We start from the raw sequence: 20,588 nt of genomic DNA on the forward strand, positions 1-20,588 counted from the left end.
TGTTTATGTATATAAATATACATCTCTTTTTCTGACAAAAAGCAGCTGATTTCTTTTTTAGAAAGAAATTTAGATATTATCTAAAACTTTGGAAAAATAATGATGGATTAGGTTAGAATCAGCTGCTGGCATCTTATAACCATAATGCCTGTTCTCTGGGGTAGGTGATGAAATGAAATGCCCCTCCAGGTCTTATTAGGAAGAGAGCAGGCCAGTGTTGCCAAGGTAAAGGCAACTGTGCTTCTGGTTGCTAGGAGATGTGGATCCCATCATGGCAACAGGGTCGAATCCCAGGAAATAACTAATCAAGGGGATCTGAATAACTGACAGGAGGAACACAGTGCAATGGGGCATCCAAACAGTACCTCTGCCTCTTCAGTTTGATCTCTAAAGAATGACAATGACAATCAAGCAGTGGCAACAGTTGCCATAGCAACAAACATATTGTTTTAGATGCTCAGTTGTGCAGGACTATAGTGGTACTATGAAAAAGAAAAAGAAAAATGGAATACTGGGAGTTTTTAAAATCAGAATTTCCTGATTCAGGGTTGGAGTCTATTCTGGTATATAAACATATCTGTGCACATGTTCACAACGGGACACAACCACACACATGCATATTTGTTTTGAGGCTATTGTTATAGAGATTGTGGCATATTTGTAGTAATGCTTTTTTTAAAAAAAAAAGTTGAACATTTAACAAAGCACAGAATCAGTTTCTTTGAGACATTATCAACTCTCATCTAGGATTTAGAACAAGTTGTATACAATATGTCATCATAAATTCCTTGTGATCTGGTATTAACCCCAGCACCTTTTGGTGGAAAAATGTGTCTCTAGCCTATCTCTCTTCTGAAGCCAGAAAGGGTTTTTTTTGCTTCTTTGGTCAATTTGTTTAGTATAATGTGATTCCAGCAGTCTTGATATCTCCATAGTTTATGGATCATTATTTGTTTTGTTCATTCTGATGGTTGCAGTATTAACATATTTAGAAGCAGTAAAGAGAAAAGATCTATCCCATTTAAAACTTAATTTTTATTAACAAAGAAATGAAGGGGTTCGTGCCACAGAGGATGTTAGATTTAAGAATACATCAGCAATTTTAAGGAGCCATGGAAGGAGCCCCTGCAGACACAAATTGGCCCTGAGAGCATCTGGCAGATCAAAGACACCCTTGCTTTTTTTCTTTTTTTTTAAGTACTACATGTTCCATCAAAAAGCGCCATTGAAATCTTTGCGATGTTTCTCCTAGGTAAATGCATTCACTATGACAATGCTGTAGCACTTCAGTAGAAGGTAGAATCAAATGACTTAGGAGGAGATACAGAGTTCTTTAGGATTTTAAAAGGGAATAAGTAGCTCTTTCTAAGGTTTACTAAAACATTTAGCCATACAACTGCATCTCTACTTCAGAAAATGTCAAAATGTGATCCAGCATATTTCAGTCGGGTCTTCTGTCAAGCTTCCTCCAGTGGTGAAATCGAGGGTGATAGTAGTTGTAACTGAACAGGTCTTGGCTAGAGAGACTATTTTATCCTTTCCACCATCACCACCAACCCGCAGAAACATGAAAAGCTAAGAAGGGAAGGCTGTATGAAAAAGAACAAGCAAACATGCTTACCTTTCCTTTCCAAAACTGGTAATATGCAAATTAGTTGGATTTACAAACATAAGCTGTGATTCTCACTGTGCCCCTCTTTCTTATATCATTTTTTAAAAGAAAGAATGTGAAGAGGACAGAATAGACAATATTTGGTTCACCAAATATCCCTGGTGGTGGGTGGGATAATTCTGATTTGTAGAATTTATTCTTCCAGATAATCTAATTCTTACTTAGGCCATAAACCTGCATTTGACTTATTATACTTCCAATTTGAGGGGGGAGGGTCACATCACCTAATATTCCTCTATAAAAAACAAAATCTTCAACAGAAAGACTCAGAGTCTCCTTGTCATGCTTATTTTTATATGAAACGTGACAGTTTTAAGATCATCACCCAAGATCCTTGTATTGTTTCAATAAAGTTTGCCTCAAATTTAAGACCTAGAGTTGGAAAAAGAATTTCAGACGTATTTACCATGCAAGGGATTTACTTCTGTTAAGATTTACACAATTGACACATAAAAGGCAATGGGATCAGATTTTTAAACATGTAGGACAACTACGTTGCCAGGCTCAGAGACTTAATAGCATGTAATGATTGTTTCCCATATTAACTGTTACTTATTTATTTATTTATTTTGGGGACTTATAGGCCGCCCTATCTCCCGAAGGACTCATGGCGGCTAACAACAATAAAAACAACAATACAAAAGTTAAAAGAAATTAAATAAACAGTCCCAATAAATAAGTTAAACTAAACAATTAAAATTAAAAAAAAACATTTTAAAAAACCCTGTTGTCAGTACTTAGTTTATTTCTATATTATTTTAGAAGGATTTTTCTGGGATAAACCTATTTGCTCATTAAAATATGCAAAACAGTAAAAGAGCTGGGACTGGGGATGGTTGTAATACAGGATCTCTCTACTGTGACTCCATGTATATACAATTCACCAACAGAACTGAAATTCTGAAGGGTAAGACAGTGGAGGAATTCCTGGGCTGAGTTGCATCTGCAACAATTTATGTTCGTATGGGCAAGAAAAAGTCCTGAAGATAACAGTCCACAAAAAGTTTCAAATTCCAAATGTATAGTTTGGCTTTAAGACAGTTGCTTTGCATTTGAAACAGACTGCCTAATCCTTCTGAGACTGTTTAAACAGTTTGAAATAACTCTTCAGATTGAAAACATTTCAAAACCCCTAATTTCAAACATAAGTAACAGTTTCAAACATGAAGAATTTCAATTCAAAGTAGTTGTCTATAGAAATAAAGAATATTATTTACTCATACCTGATTATTTAGAAATAAAGAGTACTAATATTTGTTGATTCTACTAGAGGCATAGTTACCAAAATCAGCTGAAAAGATGGCCAGCTTCTTCTTGTCTCCTTAAAATCTGTTCTACACCACATCTGCAAATATTGGCTGGGTTCATAAAGTACCGGTACATAAGATAGCGGTTAGATTCTTACTATACTGTAAGAATCTAACTTATAGTATACTTATAGTATACTAGTCTAGCATGTTGTACCAAAACATTCATTCAGTTCAGCAAGAAGTATTCATGGTCTATAAATGTGGCCCAACAATAGTTGTCAGTATTCACATCCCAGGGAGCCAAACAGGAATACAGGAGCAAAGATCAGCATTATCCAGAGGGGTCTAAATTTCCCATTCCTAAGAAACTTTATTTAATTTTGAAAATAGTTTGTCTTTTTAAGGAAATGCTTTCTTGCTATTTAGTGAAATCTTAAAGCATTTACTACAGTATATACAACATTTAGGGATGCGGTGGCTCAGTGGGTTAGGACGGTGAGCTTGTCGATCAGAAGGTTGGCAGTTTGGCGGGTCGACTCCCGAGTGCTGCGTAACAGAGTGAGCGCCTGTTACTCGTCCCAGCTTCTGCCAACCTAGCAGTTTGAAAGCATGTAAAAAATGCAAGAAGAAAAATAGGGACCACTACAGTGGGAAGGTAACAGTGTTCCGTGCGCCTTTGGCATCTAGTCATGCTGGCCACATGACCACATAGACGTCCTCGGACAAGCACTGGCTCTTTGGCTTTGAAACGGAGATAAGCACCAGCCCCTGGAGTTGGAAATGACTAGCATGCATGTGCGGGGCAACCTTTACCTTTACCTTATAAAACATTTATGTAGTGCTCTTAGAGGGTTTACAATAAAATATTTTGTGATATTTTATGGCAACACTAAAAAAGATGAGTTTTATAATGCCCATGTTATTAATTAGGGGCAGAGGCTGAGAGAAGCAGCAATTGCTCAGAGCCAGCTAGAATGTGAAATTAAGCTTCAACCTTCTACATCATCATCATATTGACATTGGATCTAGTTATCTCTCTATTTTACTTTAAAAGTGTCTTTTAAAACTTTCTGTGGTCAGAGTTTTGTAAAGAACTGGCACATTGTTTACTTGATAGTGAACTGTTTTGAGTGTTTCTGAAAACAAATCCCATATGAATAAGAACTAAATGTAACAAAAATGAGTTGCACTGAGTCTCATGGAAAGTATCACAGGGTGATGGAATACTGGCCTGATCATAACAGGCATTAATGGTTATATGCCAACTCACATTTATATCTTTTGAAAATAGGTAGACCTATAGGATTTTGAACAGGTAGCTTCAGTAAAACAGATTGCCATATGTTTTCCAAAATGAAGCCACTAGAATCTGTTTTTGGCCTCAGAACCACATGGGTTATATTGTCTTGATTAAGGAAGGCAATGCTTTTTGTCTGCAGGTGTGTATTCATTTTACCGTGGAGCAGTCTTAAGGGCAACTAGAATTATATTCTCGTGTCAGAGAAAATGCAAGCTAGCTATATCTCTCACATCTTTTGACTTAGAAAGAGCAGCCTGGTACAGTTTAAATGTGATGGCTTGTCAAAATACATTAGATCCTATGCAGGGGAAACAGACTGGTGTTTCCTAATGAATTATTCTGTTCTCTCCAGAGTGGGGAAAAAAGAGAGGACAATTTCCCAGAATACCCTCCTCAGCAGATTATCTATTTTATAACAGTTGTGTCTCAGGAACTGAAGGCAGAAATCAACTATAATTGCCAGAAATTTAGAGATCATTCATATACCCTCACTTGCATCTTTTAACAGAGGAGAAGAGAGAAAAGAAAAAAAAGAAAGATCAACAAATTATAGGAAAAATCCTTTGGTTCTTACAGCAGACTTGAAAACATGTGGACTTGCGCTAATATAAAATAGATGCAGCAAAGACCTCAGTACTGAAGTTTTTGAGAAAAGGAAATAGCAAACTCAAGAAATAAATTTAATCAACAACAAAAAAATCTACCAATTGATCTTTATTTGAATCTACTTGGAGAAGTAATTCTACACTGAAGTGACTTGAGGCTTCAGACAGTGAATTTGAGGTCCTATTCAGGGTGGTGGTGAGGGTATTAATGATTCATAGAACGTAATCCATTAGAAAATCTTCCATCCAAATCTCATCAGAATGAATATTCACTGCTCTAGTATTTTTGTTGTCAACTCACATTGATTTCAATAAGCCTTGCACTGGTAAATTTCCTGTTGGATTATGTGACATGTTAAGTAATTCATTTAGATTTTCACTGCTTTGGATCAGTCTATGATCCCTTAATTCACATATATACAAAAGTATATATGTATATGTATATTTGTGCCCATTGACCATTGACCACTGATATTAGATTGAAGGGTTGAGGAAAATAGAGTATGACTCTTCTGAATCTGACAATACATTCATAACATTACTGTTTTTAAAAATGTATCTACAAGATTTATGAATCGATGGTTGTATAACTGTTATTTATAAGTACCTTGAAAACTAAAATATTCCAGCTGTCAGTGATATATAATTTTTCAAAAGAATAACTTTTAAAAACAAATACAGTAGTGATAACAATATATGCATTTTAAAAAACAGGAAGTTTGGTGCTGGTGACTGTGAAATCCTACGCACCAAATACCCTAAAGGAAGAAGTTGTGGCAAAAAGCTTCTTGGCATCAGTGAAAGCTTTCCGGACTAGAGCAGAAATAAAAGTTTGTTGGTGGATAGCCCTGCCCTAAACAGGTGGGGAAGGAATTCTGGGGGGAAAGAGAGGTGACAGGACAAAATATGGGTGAGTTAGAATGAGAAGTCATATTAATTGTATGTCCAGAGTGATGATCACCATGTTCCTTATCAGCCCGAGGTTGATCTGTGGGACTTACAGAATCACAAGAGGTGGATCTCCTCCTCTCCTGGGGTTCAAAGAGTTCCATGTCCTGGGAGGCAGTGGAAGGCAGAGAGCTGGTGAAGGCAGAAAAATCCAGGCTAGAAGATGCTGGAAGGCTGGGGAGCATAGGCAAGGAAGAAGCCAGAAGGCTATGAGGTGGCAGGGAAACTGAGGTTCGAGAAGAAGGCAACCTGCTTACAGGAGACAAGGAAGGCGAGGTCTGCTCACCGCTGTGAAGACAGACTGAGGTAGGATTGGAGGAAGACTGAGTGGCAAGCTGGCCCTGAAGAAGATTCATGAGATGCTGTAACTCTTGGCTAAGTTGGGAAACTTCCCGATTCAGGTTGTTTATCTGTAGGGAGGCAAGGAAAAATAAACAGAAAAGCAAGGCCACCCAGAATCTTTTTGGAAAATGTCATCAAGCATTTTTACAATATGGTATATTGGAATGATTATTTTATGTAGCAATAGTGGATAAGCAATAAGTAGCTTGCCTAAGATCCTTATATATTAAGGGTAAATATATTCTTCAGTATTAATTACAGCCAGTGGCGTAGCGTGGGTTGTCAGCACCCGGGGCAAGGCAAGTAATTTGCGCCCCCTAACCCGCTGGGTGGCCGCTGCACTGTCCCTCCCCCAGATAGTCCCTCGCTCTCTCTCCGCACCGCACCGCACGCCTGGCACCCCCCCTCCACAGTGGGCGGCGACCCAGCGGCTCGGATCGGATTCGCACAGCCAGCACTGCAGTGAGAGAGAGTGAGTGAGCCAGGCAGGGGCAGAGAGCTGCGAGTGTGAGCGCCCCCCCAGATGTTGCGCCCGGTGCGGCCGGTCCCCCCTGCACCCCCCACGCTACGCCACTGATTACAGCAATTCTTCAGTCTATCATGAGCTTCTAAGTTCATCTCTTGTGCCAAAGAGGGAAGGTCACTTCCTAGCTGAGCCACATGATCATGCTGAGCACTTTCTTTCTTAACCTCATTTTCTTCCTTCTTGATTAGCTGATCTTAGGAGTAAGATTAATGACTCAAAACCTGAGAAAAAGTATACTTCTATGATTCTTTTATGGATGTTATCATTTAAAATTTTTATTTTGTTCTCCAATGTCTCTTTCAGTGCACCTAGATCTTACCTACCTTATTTATCACCATTGGATATAAGATTTTACTTATGCATACTTACACATACAGAAACCCATATCTCTATACATTCACTTAATAGTATAAAACTTAGTATGTAGAATTCTGCTACTGAATTTTGTTTCTGAAACACTTTTATTAATCATTTATTCACTTAGATTCTATTTTTATATACATTATCCTGCTATCCATAATTATTGTATTGTACTGCAACAAATGACATATGCACTCCTATTAACGTCTTAGAAATGTTTCAGATCTTGAGCAATGTTACTGTACTTCTAGATAATCTCCAAGCTTTCCTCTCTACGTTGTGGCTTTCTGTGCTTTGATTTTTATTCTTTTATGATGTTGATAGTTTAATTTGATAGTGACTGTAATAAAGATAATTATCCATAAATATTTGTTTTTTGTCATCCAAACTTTTTTTTTTAAAAAAATTCAGTGGGGGGCAGATTTCATCACTTGTCTTCCTTTCTTTCCTTTTGTGATCAAACCCGGCCCAGACAGCATCCCTATCCATTTTAGCCAAAGTTCCCATTTTGAAATAAAAATATAATAATTAATTGATTATACAGTAAAGAGAAGTGCCTCTGAGCATGTATCAAGGACCCTTTCCATACTAAACCAATCATTCTGTTAATTTCTCTTCAGAGTGGGAGAGTTCCTTCCAAAACTAATGACAGGTTACCCATACATAACTGTTCAAAAATTAAATGCTGCCTTCACCTCTTGCTACTCGATGATATTTGAAGATGGTAGCCTGATCAATTGAGACGGACAAACTTTAAAATAACAGCCAATGATATTAAAACCTTCAATCTAATCAATTCATACAAGCCCTCTCACATTTAGGGATGCTGAACGCATTTAAAAAAAAATGGTCATCCTTATTTTGTCACTTGCACCCAGCTATCCATTGCAAGAGTCTCAGCATAAGAAATAGGGAAGACAATTAACTGAGAAAAAGAAATTGAGTGTTGTGAATCAACCAGCACCGATGATAATCTTCCTGTTCAAAGTCCAGTAAAGGACTCACACAGTCAATCAGTCACATTTTAAAGTTATGTGATTATTGAAATCTAGACTTGGATTTCTACTTATGTCATCCTCTGTTCTGGTGTCTGTAAGGAAATTATAGACAAAAGGACCCCAAGGAAGGACCCCTAGAAAGTGAGGTCTGGTGGAGATGTGGAGGTCCCTCGATAATCTGAGTTTTTCCATAGAATGCATAACACAAAGACAACTTAGAAAAATGATGGGAGAAAAAAGGAATGGGCAGGTTGTGTTGCTAGGTAATTGTCACCTAATTTAAATTTTAAATTAAATTTTAATTTAAACTCTTACACCCACAGTCAGAAACGCCAACACAGGGGCTGTCTATGCAATTTACACTCTCACCTTTCTTCATCCTGCCATGGCAGAAAAAAAAATACAACTGATCCAAAAAAACAAGGAGTTAGACACAAGGAGTAATCTTTGGGGAGCATTTATTTTTTCCACAGCTTCAGGCATCAAGTGAGTGAGAAGGAGGAGGAAGGACCTCAGATCAGGGCCAGCCTTGCCATTAGAGAGAAGAGGCAACAGTCTCAGGTGGCTGATGTCAAAAAGCAGTAGCAAAAAGTGCTTGTTTTTGCTTAGTTTATTGGTTATCTGTCTCTGTTGGAACACTGATCTATCTGCATCTTAAAAATAAGCAAGGAAAATGGTAAGATAAAACCTATCCACTCTAGATGAGTACAAATCACCAGATCATATTCCAGAATTCTGAAGATGCTGGCAGACACGATCTCAGAACTACTGAACCAAATCTGTTAAAGATCCTGGAGCACCAGAGAACTACCAGAGGACTGGAACAGAGGTGACATGGTTCCAATCTTCAAAAGTGGGGGGGAATAGATCCAGGAAATTACATACCAATCAGCCTGACATCTATACCTGGAAAGACCCTGGAAAAGATAATCAAACAATGAAGCTGCGAACACCTAGAAACAAGCAAAATTATTACTAGAAGCCAACATGGTTTGTCAAAAACAGATCATGCCAGACAAACTTTATTGCATTCTTTAACAAATTACTGGACCAGCGAAATGCTGTGGGCACAGTACACTTGGACTTCAATACTGCATTTGACAATGTGGACCACAATCTTAGTAAAATAAAAATATGTGGGATAGACAGCATCACCACCAGATAGATTCACAACTGGGTGACTAACAATACTCCATGTGTAGTCCTCAATGGAACTACATCTACATGGAGGGAAGCAAGCAAAAAAACCCCCAAAGTTCTGTCATAGCTCCAGTACTCTTCAACATCTTTGTAAACATTTTATTGGAAGGGATAGAAATTTGTAGATGATACCAAGCTGGAGAGAAGAGCTAACCCCTTAGAAAATAGGCTCAAGATCCAGAAGATCTTCACTATCTTGAACACTGGATCCTATCTAACAAAATGTAATTCAGTGGTGAGAAAAGTAAGATTTTACACTTAGTCAAGAAAAACCAAATACCCAGGTACAGAAGTGGTAAATACTTAGCTCAACAGCAGGAACTGTGAGAGGGATCTAGATGTCCTAGTGGTAAACTACTTAAGTATGAGCCAGGAGTGTGCTGCAGCTGCTAAAAAAGCCAATGTGGTTCTAGGCTACATCAACCGAGGGATAGTATTAAGATCACATGAAGTGTTTATACTGCTTTGGTAAGACCACATTTGGAATACTGCATCCAGTTTTGGTTTTGTTGTTGTTAGCTGCGAAGTCGTGTCCGACCCATCGCAACCCTATGGACAACATTCCTCCAGGCCTTCCTGTCCTCTACCATCTTCTGGAGTCCATTTAAGCTCACGCCTACTGCTTCAGTGACTCCATCCAGCCACCTCATTCTCTGTCGTCCCCTTCTTCTATTGCCCTCGATCTTTCCCAGCATTTGGCTCTTCTCCAGTGAGTCCTTCCTTCTCATTAGGTGGCCAAAGTATTTGAGTTTTAGCTTCAGGATCTGGCCTTCTAAAGAGCAGTCAGGATTGATCTCCTCTAGGACTGACCGGTTTGATCGCCTTGCAGTCCAAGGGACTCGCAGGAGTCTTCTCCAGCACCATAGTTCAAAGGCCTCAATTCTTTGGCGCTCAGCCTTTCTTATGGTCCAACTTTCACTGCCATACATTGCAACTGGGAAGACCATAGTCTTGACTATACGCACTTTTGTTGACAGGGTGATGTCTCTGCTTTTTAGTGTGCTGTCTAGATTTGCCATGGCTTTCCTTCCGAGGAGCAAGCGTCTTTTAATTTCTTGGCTACAGTCCCCATCTGCAGTGATCTTGGAGCCCAGGAAAATAAAATCTGTCACTACCTCCATTTCTTCCCCATCTATTTGCCAGGAATTGAGAGGGCCAGATGCCATGATCTTGGTTTTCTTAATGTTAAGTTTCAACCCAAGTTTTGCACTCTCCTTCTTCACCCGCAACAAGAGGCTCTTTAGTTCTTCTTCACTTTCTGCCATTAGAGTGGTATCATCTGCGTATCTTAGGTTGTTGATATTTCTTCCGGCAATCTTAATTCCAACTTTTGATTCATCTAGCCCTGCCTTTCTCATGATGTGCTCTGCATATAAGTTAAATAGGCAGGGCGACAGTATACAGCCTTGCCGGACTCCTTTCCCAATTTTGAACCAATCAGTGGTTCCGTGTCCAGTTCTCACTGTTGCTTCTTGACCCGCATATAGGTTTCTCAAGAGACAAATAAGATGGTCTGGTACTCCCATCTCTTTAAGAACTTGCCACAGTTTGTTATGATCCACACAATCAAAGGCTTTAGCATAGTCAATGAAGCAGAAGTAGATGTTTTTCTGGAACTCCCTAGCTTTCTCCATGATCCAGCGTATGTTGGCAATTTGATCTCTAGTTCCTCTGCCTCTTCGAAATCCTGCCTGTACTTCTGGTAGTTCTCGATCCACATACTGCTGAAGTCTAGCTTGTAGGATTTTAAGCATGACTTTACTAGCATGAGAAATGAGTGCAATGGTGCGATAGTTTGAACATTCTTTGGCACTGCCTTTCTTTGGAATTGGGATGTAAACTGATCTTTTCCAATCCTGTGGCCACTGTTGAGTTTTCCAAATTTGCTGGCAAATTGAGTGTAGCACTTTTACTGCACTGTCTTTTAAGATTTTGAATAGCTCAGCTGGAATACTGTCACCTCCACTAGCTTTGTTGTTGCTCAGCTTTTCTAAGGCCCACTTCACTTCACATTCTAGGATGTCTGGCTCGAGGTCAGTGACCACCTCATTGTGATTATCTGGGACGTTAAGCTCATTCTTGTATAGTTCTTCTGTGTAATTTTGCCACCTCTTCTTAATCTCTTCTGCCTCTGTTAGGTCCCTGCCATTTTGGTCCTTTATCATGCCCATTTTTGCATTAAACGTTCCCTTCATCTCTCCAATTTTCTTGAAAAGATCTCTGGTCCTCCCTATTCTATTATTTTCTTCTATTTCTTTGCACTGTTCATTTAAGAAGGCATTCTTATCTCTTCTAGCTATTCTCTGGAATTCTGCATTCAATTGGGCATATCTTTCTTTTTCTCCCTTGCCTTTCGCTTCCCTCCTTTCCTCAGCTATTTGCAAAGCTTCCTCAGACAGCCATTTTGCTTTCTTGCATTTCTTTTTCTTTGGGATGGTTTTGGTTGCTACCTGTTGTACAATGTCGTGAACCTCTGTCCATAGTTCTTCAGGCACTCTGTCTATCAGATCTAATTCCTTAAATCTATTTGTCACCTCTACTGTATATTCAACAGGGATATGATTTAATTCATACCTGAGTGGCCTAGTGCTTTTCCCTACTTTCTTCAGTTTAAGCCTAAACTTTGCAAGGAGAAGCTCATGGTCTGAGCCACAGTCAGCTCCTGGTCTTGTTTTTACTGACTGTATAGAGCTTCTCCATCTTTGGCTGCAGAGCATATAGTCAATCTGATTTCTGTGTTGACCGTCTGGTGATGTCCATGTGTAGAGCCGTCTCTTGGGTTGTTGGAAAAGAGTGTTTGCTATGACCATCGTATTCTCTTGACAAAATTCTATCAGCCTGTGCCCTGCTTCATTTTGTACTCCAAGGCCAAACTTGCCTGTTATTCCAGTTATCTTTTGGCTTCCTACTTTAGCATTCCAATCCCCCATGATGATAAGAACATCATTTTTTGGTGTTAGTTCTATAAGGTGCTGTAGGGCTTCATAGAACCGGTCAATTTCATCCTCTTCAGCACCGGTGGTTGGGGCATAGACTTGGACTACTGTGATATTGAATGGTTTGCCTTGGATTCGAACTGAGATCATTCTGTCATTTTGAGGATTGTATCCCAGTATTGCTTTTCCTACTCTTTTATTGACCATGGAGGCTACTCCATTTCTTCTGAGGGATTCTTGCCCGCAGTAGTATACCTGATGGTCATCTGAATTAAATTCACCCATTCCTGTCCATTTTAGTTCGCTGATACCTAAGATGTCGATGTTCAGTCTTGTCATCTCTTGTTTGACCACATCCAGCTTTCCTTGATTCATGGATCTTACATTCCAGGTTCCTATGGAGAAAAAATCTTTACAGCATCGGACTTTCCTTTCACCACCAGACACATCCACAGCTGAGCGTCCTTTCGGCTTTGGCCCAGTCGCTTCATTCTTTCTGGCGCTACTAGTACTAGCCCTCTGCTCTTCCCCAGGAGCATATTGGACGCCTTCCGACCTGAGGGGCTCATCTTCCAGCGTCATATCGTTTTGCCTTTTGGTACTGTCCATAGGGTTTTCATGGCAAAGATACTGGAGTGGGTTGCCATTTCCTTCTCCAGTGGATCACGTTTTGTCAGAACTCTCGGCTATGACCTGTCCGTCTTGGGTGGCCCTGCACGGCATAGCTCATAGCTTCATTGAATTACGCAAGCCCCTTCGCCACGACAAGGCAGTAATCCATGAAGGGGCCAGTTTTGGTTAGCATGATACAAAAAAAGATTTTGAGACCCTAGAAAGCATGCATAAAAGAACAAAAAAAAATGATTAGAGGTCTGGAGACTAAAACATTTGGTGAATGGTTGCAGGAATTGGGTATGTCTACATTAACAAAGAGAAAGATTAGAAGTGATAGTAGTTTTCTAATATTTAAAGGCTGTCATAGAGAAGAGGAGGTCAACCTATTCTCCAAAATACCTGAGGGCAGGACAAGAAGTAATAGATGGAAACTTATCAAGTAGAGATCTAACCTAGAACTAAGAAGAAATTTCCTGACAGTGAGAACAATTAATCAGTGGAATGACATGTCTCCAGAAGCTGTGGGTGCTATATGACTGGAGATTTTAAAGAAGATATTGGATAGCCATTTTTCTGGAATGGTATAGGGTCTCCTGCCTGAATAGGTTGGGCTAGAAGACCTCCAAAGTTCCTCTCCAAATCTGTTATTCTATCATTCTTTGCTTGTCTTTCTATATTCAACTGACCTACTGTATTCCAGTTGATAGAACTTGCACTCATATCATCATTACTAAACTAATATTCAATTGGTAATTCAGTTAACTTCTGTAATGTGTAGTGTATATATATCAAGTTCCTCAGACTGTAAGGTACAGGGCTTTTTTTCTCATAGAATGCTTAGAAAGACGTTCCGGCACCTTTTTTTGCAAAAAAAAATGCTTTTGCACAAGCTGTGCTGCTATTGGCTTAAGCCTATTGCAGGCTTTGCTCTTTTATGACTCATGGACTTCAACTCCCAGAATTCCTAAGTCAGCTATGCTATTGGCTTTTGGAAGCCAATAGGAATTGCTGCTGAGCTTGCCAAAAGACCCGGCAGGCAAACGTTGCAGCGAAGACAGGAACATGGCACTCTTCCATGCTCCCCAACTACACCATCTCAACTAGGTAAGTAAGATATTATTTTCAAATAGGATATCCAAGTATGACTCAAGGAAATTTTCCCTGCATGGAGGGAGTAGTGGTTTGTTTCACTTTGTTTTACTTTTCAAATTGCTGTAGGGAAGAAATGATGATTAGAAAAAGGCAAGAAGTTTTTTATTTTTATTAGGAAGAATTCATTTATCCCATGCTAGATCTTTGGGAGCGTAGTACCACCAGCACAGAACATTTGCTTTTCTGAAAATTCATTCAAATTCAATTGCTGATAGGGGCATTTGAAAAAAAATGTTATTTATTAAATTTATATGCTGAGTATGTCACCAGGATGACTCTGAAGTCAAGGAGAGGGCTTGCAACTTCTGTTTGTAGTTATCCACGTTTCTGCACACTGAGATAATCGGCCATTGTACAAATACAGAGCCTATCATACTTTTATATTTATATGGAACAGATACATTACCTGAAATTTTTGGAATGTGTAAAAAATTTGAACCAGCCCAGAAACTCATTTCCCATTGTTTGTGTATATAGAAAGTAAACCCTGAAATAGATTTGGAAAGATCAAGGACTTTGATTAAATGGAAATGTTGCTAAGCATAGAACTGTTGAGTTAATTTGCAGCTGTTTCTGCTGTTTTCTTTTTATGTGCTTATGATTTTAAATTACATTTTAAAATCAGCCAAATCAGGAATAAGATTGTGACTGAAAGAATACTAATTCTGAAATATAGTAAATATCTTTAACAAGTAACGTTAAATTTAGCTTTAGTGTAATTTGCTTGTTTACTGTAGCTAAAACTGAAAATTATATTTCTAAAGCATTAGTTTGGATCATTGGAAAGAAAAAAGATTTAATATTTATGATTCAAAAATATAAATATATGAGAAACATGTTTTTAAAGACCTTTGCAGCTTGTTCTCTGCCACAAAGGAATAACTAAAATTATGAAATTTAGAATCTAGCAAGCTTCCCCCCCATGGACAGAAGACAATCCATGGGAAATGTGAATCCATAATCCATAGCTTTAGCAGCAATAATAAATCTAATTATGCTATGCATATTTAAGTTAGCCAAACCCTGGAGCAGTGGTAGCAATCTTCTATCACAATGGCAAACCCTTTAAGATTATATATTGTTAATCATATAAGTGAAGAAATGAGGAAAACTGTGGTTAAAGAAATTGTTTGATCCAATAATAAAATTTCATTGATAATTGATGAATCAACCACAATAAGCAAAAAAAACTACCCTCATAGTATTTGTTTGATGCTGTATCAAAGGTATGGGAATGAATTCACCAGTAAATTTGTTTTTGGACTTGGTAGAACTTGAAAAAGTAACAGCAGAAGGAATATTTGATTCCTTACTCCAATGTCTTTACTCTTATGGGATGACAGAAGATTATTTGAAAAAATATTTGATTTCTCTGGCATGCGATGGTGCCGCTGTGATGATGGGATGTAAAAGTAGAGTGAAAAAATTGCTGTCAGAACGTTTTCCTTCTATTATAGTTTGGCATTGTGCTAATCACAGACTAGAATTATCAGTAGGTGATGCTGCCAAGGAAACTTCAGGAATAAATAGATTCCAATCATTTATTGATAAACTGTATGTCGTATACCATGCTTCACCAAAGAATAGCAGAGAGTTGCATTCATGTGCAGAATTACTGGGGACTGAGCTGCTGAAAATTGGAAGAATTTTAAGTACCCGATGGGTGTCATCTAGTTTGCGTACAGTTTTGGCTGTATGGAATAATTTTGAATCCCTTGTGTATCATTTTGAACAATTAAATGGTACCGCCCCAGACGCTTAATGGATCCCCAGAGGTTCCAGGCGGCGCTGGGGTCCCCACCTGCCTCCCTTGCTCACAGCTCGGCAGATGCCTTAGTGGAAGCCTGGGAAAGGATGGCCACTGAGGCTCTTGACCGAGTTGTACCCCTGCGGCCCCTGACCCGGTGCAGATCCCGTCGAGCTCCATGGTTCTCTGCGGAGCTCCGGGAGATGAAGCGTCGGAGACGGGGCCTAGAGAGCGGTTGGAGGTCCAGCCGATCCGAATCCGACCGATTGCGACTAAGAGCCTACATTAGGTCTTATCTCGCTGCGATAAGGGAGGCGAGGTCTAACCACTTCGCCACCCTTATCGCGTCCGCAGATAATCGCCCGGCCGCCCTGTTTAGGGTGACTCGCTCCCTCCTAAATCAGGAGGTGAGGGAGGATCCCTTGCAGGGTCGTGCCGAGGAGTTTAACCAACATCTGTCGGACAAAATCGCTCGGATTCGGACCGGTCTGGACTCTGACTGGGCAGAGTCTGACGTTCAGGATGCGGGCGGTCTTGTCGATATCACCTGGGAGGAGTTTGATTCTGTGACTCCGGAGGAAGTGGACAGGATCATGGGGAGGCTGAGCACCACCACATGTTTATTGGACCCGTGCCCTTCCTGGCTGGTCTATGCAGCCCGGGAGAGGACACGCAGCTGGTTCCAGGCAGTTATATCGGCTTCTCTGAGTGAGGGTAGCTTCCCCGCCGTCTTGAAGGAGGCGGTGGTGAGGCCTCTCCTCAAGAAGCCTGCCTTGGACCCAGCTGTATTGAACAACTTTCGTCCTGTCTCCAACCTTCGCTTTCTTGCGAAGGTTGTTGAGAGTGTGGTGGCGCATCAGCTCCCTCTGGTCCTGGATGAAGCGGATTATCTAGACCCGTACCAATCGGGTTTCAGGCCCGGGCACAGCACGGAGACGGCATTGGTCGCGCTGGTGAATGATCTCTGGAGGGCTCGGGACAGGGGATATTCCTCTGTTCTAGTCCTATTAGACCTCTCGGCGGCTTTCGATACCATCGACCATGGTATCTTGCTGCGGCGTCTCAGGGGACTGGGAGTGGGAGGCACAGTCTTACAGTGGTTCTCCTCCTATCTCCAGGGACGTTCGCAGTCGGTGTTGGCAGGAGGGCAGAGGTCGACCGCGAGGTCTCTCATTTGTGGAGTTCCTCAGGGGTCGGTCCTCTCGCCTCTCCTGTTCAACATCTACATGAAACCGCTGGGTGAGATCATTCGTGGCTTTGGAGTTGGGTATCATCAGTACGCTGATGATACCCAACTTTTCCTTTCGACCCCAAACCACCCCAGTGATGCCCTCAACGTGATGTCCCGTTGCCTGGAGGCGGTTCGGGTCTGGATGGGGAGGAACAGACTTCAACTCAACCCCGACAAGACCGAGTGGCTTTGCATACCTTCATCACGGGTTTATTCGGACATTCCACCTCTGGCTATGGGGGGTGAACTATTACCCCCCGTAGATAGGGCTCGCAACTTGGGAGTCCTCCTAGATTCACAGCTCACCTTGGAAGACCATATAGGAGCTGTGACTAGGGGGGCCTTCGCCCAGGTTCGCCTGGTGCGCCAGTTGCGGCCCTATCTTAGCCGGGATGATTTGTGCACGGTCACTCATGCGCTCGTGTCCTCTCGTCTGGACTACTGCAACGCTCTCTACATGGGGATGCCCTTGGGGACCACCTGGAAGCTCCAACTGGTACAGAATGCAGCCGCGAGAGTTGTGTTGGGAGTCTCCCGATACTCCCACGTTACACCTCTGCTCCGTGAGCTGCATTGGTTGCCAGTTGTCTTCCGGGTGAGATTCAAGGTACTGGTAATGGTGTTCAAAGCCCTCCATGGCATGGGGCCGGAGTACCTTAGGGAACATCTGCTGCCGGCATCAAGCTCCCTGCGCCCTGTGCGTTCCCACAGAGAGGGCCTCCTCAGGGTGCCACCGATCAGAGAATGTCGATTGGTGGCCCCCAGGGGGAGATCCTTCTCTGTGGGCGCTCCGGAGCTGTGGAATCAGCTACCGGTAGAGCTCCGGATGGCGCCCGATCTTCGCTCCTTTCGTCGCGATCTCAAGACGTTTCTGTTTGTACAAGCCGGCCTAGCCTGATGGGGATTGGTGGGGTTGTTTTATTCTTTGGTGTCTTAATTTTATCTTGGGGTTTTTAGAATTGTATTCCAATTGTTTTAAATTGGGCAATCATTTAATCTCTTTTTAATGTTTGTATTTAGTATTTTATTCTGCCCTGTGAACCGCCCTGAGTCCTCAGGGAGAAGGGCGGTATATAAATATTATTAAATTAATTAATTAATTAACAAGCAATGCATGATCCTACAAGAGATAAAAATGATAAATGCACTTACGATGGCTTGAAAAGAAAAATAACATCTACAGAATTTTTATTGGACCTAGGATTGATGTGTGACGCTCTCCAAGAATTGTCAGATTTAAGTTTGGATCTACAGGACCGCAACATCGACTTGTATAAGGCAAATAAGAAAATAAAAATACTGGTACAAGTTTTTGAAGAAAGAAGACAGAACTTTGGGCCCTATTATAAATGTACTGTTGCTGCTGTAGGTGATCTTCGCTTTCGTGGAGTTTTACTTCACAAAAGAGATTCAAGAAAGGATCCTCCCATTGACCCAAGTATATTTCATACAAAATTGAAAGAGTCAACTGAAAAAAAGATTACTTGATAGCAAAGATGATGAGTTGGCGTATTGGTCTCGCGTACTTGATCAGAAAAATTGGCCTGAAGATGTTAATACTCAACTGACATTTAGAGAAGTGGAAATTAGAAACTTATCAATCAGACTGCAACCAAATGAAAGAGAAATGATTCATGGATTCCGTGAATACATTCTCAAAAAGACATATCCAGAAAAATTATTGCATTTGATACGGACTCTGAATACCATAAGGGACGCGGTGGCTCAGTGGGTTAGGACGCTGAGCTTGTCGATCAGAAGGTCGGCAGTTTGGCGGGTCGAATCCCGAGTGCCGCGTAACAGAGTGAGCGCCTGTTACTCGTCCCAGCTTCTGCCCACCTAGCAGTTCGAAAGCACGTAAAAATGCAAGTAGAAAAATAGGGACCACTATGGTGGGAAGGTAACAGTGTTCCGTGCGCCTTTGGCGTCTAGTCATGCTGGCCACATGACCACGGAGACGTCCTCGGACAAGCGCTGGCTCTTCGGCTATGAAACGGAGATGAGCACCGGCCCCTAGAGTCGGAAACGACTAGCACGCATGTGCGGGGGAACCTTTACCTTTACCTTACTGAATACCATTCCTATTTCTTCAAGTGAATGTGAACGTGGGTTTTCACAGACGAATCTAATTGCCACCCCAACAAGAGCTTCATTAAAGACTAAGAAAATTTCAGCACTTTTGTTCATCAAACTTGTCGGACCACCTCTGAGACTTTTCGATCCTTCAAAGTACGTTGATCTGTGGTTACTCAGAGGACGACATTCTGCCATAGATACTAAGAGCAAGGAAAGGAGTCAAGAAGATTTGCCAGACAAGAATTGGACAAAAGTTTGGAATTTTCTATGAACATTTGCCTTAAATACAATAAATTAAATGTATGTTAAGAATTGAATATATAATTGTTTAATTATATAAATAAAATTATATAAATAAAAGATTAACAAGATGAGAGTTCCAGCACCTTTTTTTTTTTAGAAAAAAAAGCCCTGGTAAGGTAAATGCACTTTGCACATATTCATAAGTATTTCATTTCACATATAATTTTATACTTTTTACAGCAATGTTCTGATACAATAAACAGATTTTAGAATGGAGCCCTATTGACTCTGTCCACAAATTAACGCTTGTGTCTTACCTCTTGATTCAGCTTTCTGATGTTCTGCTTTACCTCGTCAGTTTCTGTAACACAAGATTGTGTTGGTCCTGTCCCTGGGAGAAAATCCAAAGGAATGAGGGATGTAATTGTAAATTTTCACAAGTTGGTTTCTAAGCTATCTCTAATATTAGATTCATATTAAGGTGACTATTTATGTATTGTTAAAAAAGGAGCCTTGGTGGAGCAGTGGGTAATGCCTCCTTAAGTAACACCAGCTGCCTGCAATTAGTGCAGGTTCGAGTCCCACCAGGCTCAAGGTTGACTCAGCCTTCCATCCTTCCGAGGTAGGTAAAATGAGGACCCAGATTGTTGGGGGCAATTAAAGCTGACTTTGTAATAATGCCGCTTGGGGGGGGGGGCGCGAAAGCCCTAATAAGCAGGCATATACATAGAATGAAGGCTACTTCTAAGCTTGTAAGCCGCCCTGAGTCTTCAGAGAAGGGCGGGATATAAATGGAATTAAAATAAAAAAAATGTGTAACCTAAACAAGAAAACAAAAAGATGAGGGTCAGATATTATTTATACTGAAATACAACATATCTCCCATTGCATTATGTTTTACATAATGCAAAATACTGTGCCCCACTGACCAATGTGTCTGCTGACTACCAATTGACAACTTGAAGGCTCTTCCTGCTTCTCTTCTGAGCTTGAACTGGACATATTTCAAATAGGTGAGCTTTGAACAAAGAACTAAAAGTAGATCCCTGGATTTCCTTCTTTATACTGTAATGAACGTGTAAGCATGGTTCATATATTGTTATATGTTATGTTATGTTTTATGCTGTGTTGTGTTGCTATATAACTAATTCTTTTTAAATAAAAAATAATGCCCCAAGAAAACATAATGCTTACAAAGAAGATAAGCCTGGTTGTTGTTGTTGTTTTTTTGGAGGGGGGCGGATGGCATCATGTCAGCTTTGGAGGGAATTTACAGGAATATACAAAATCTAAATCTCTATGCAGGGAAGAGAAAGAGAATGTTACAGAACCAGTTTCATTTCTGATGAAAAACTGATATTTGGGTGGAACATAGATAAAAGAGCTT

The 20,588-nt window shown here is 40.6% G+C and overlaps 1 protein-coding gene across 1 annotated transcript in view; it reads right to left on the reverse strand.

Moving 5' to 3' along the window:
• Positions 1-1,419: 1,419 nt before the first annotated feature.
• The window catches only part of KCNH4 (potassium voltage-gated channel subfamily H member 4), a gene marked incomplete at both ends in the record, with an annotated part of 83,506 nt that continues 64,337 nt past the window's right edge, over positions 1,420-20,588 (reverse strand). Inside the window, 3 exons of the mRNA XM_081346179.1 lie at positions 1,420-1,575; positions 5,829-6,185; positions 19,519-19,592. Of these exons, the coding sequence (XP_081202305.1) occupies positions 1,420-1,575; positions 5,829-6,185; positions 19,519-19,592 (587 nt within the window). The remainder of the gene's footprint in view (positions 1,576-5,828; positions 6,186-19,518; positions 19,593-20,588) is intronic.

Source organism: Vipera berus, assembly GCF_964194415.1.
Source record: "Vipera berus genome assembly, chromosome: Z".
Taxonomy (NCBI): Eukaryota; Metazoa; Chordata; class Lepidosauria; order Squamata; family Viperidae; genus Vipera; species Vipera berus.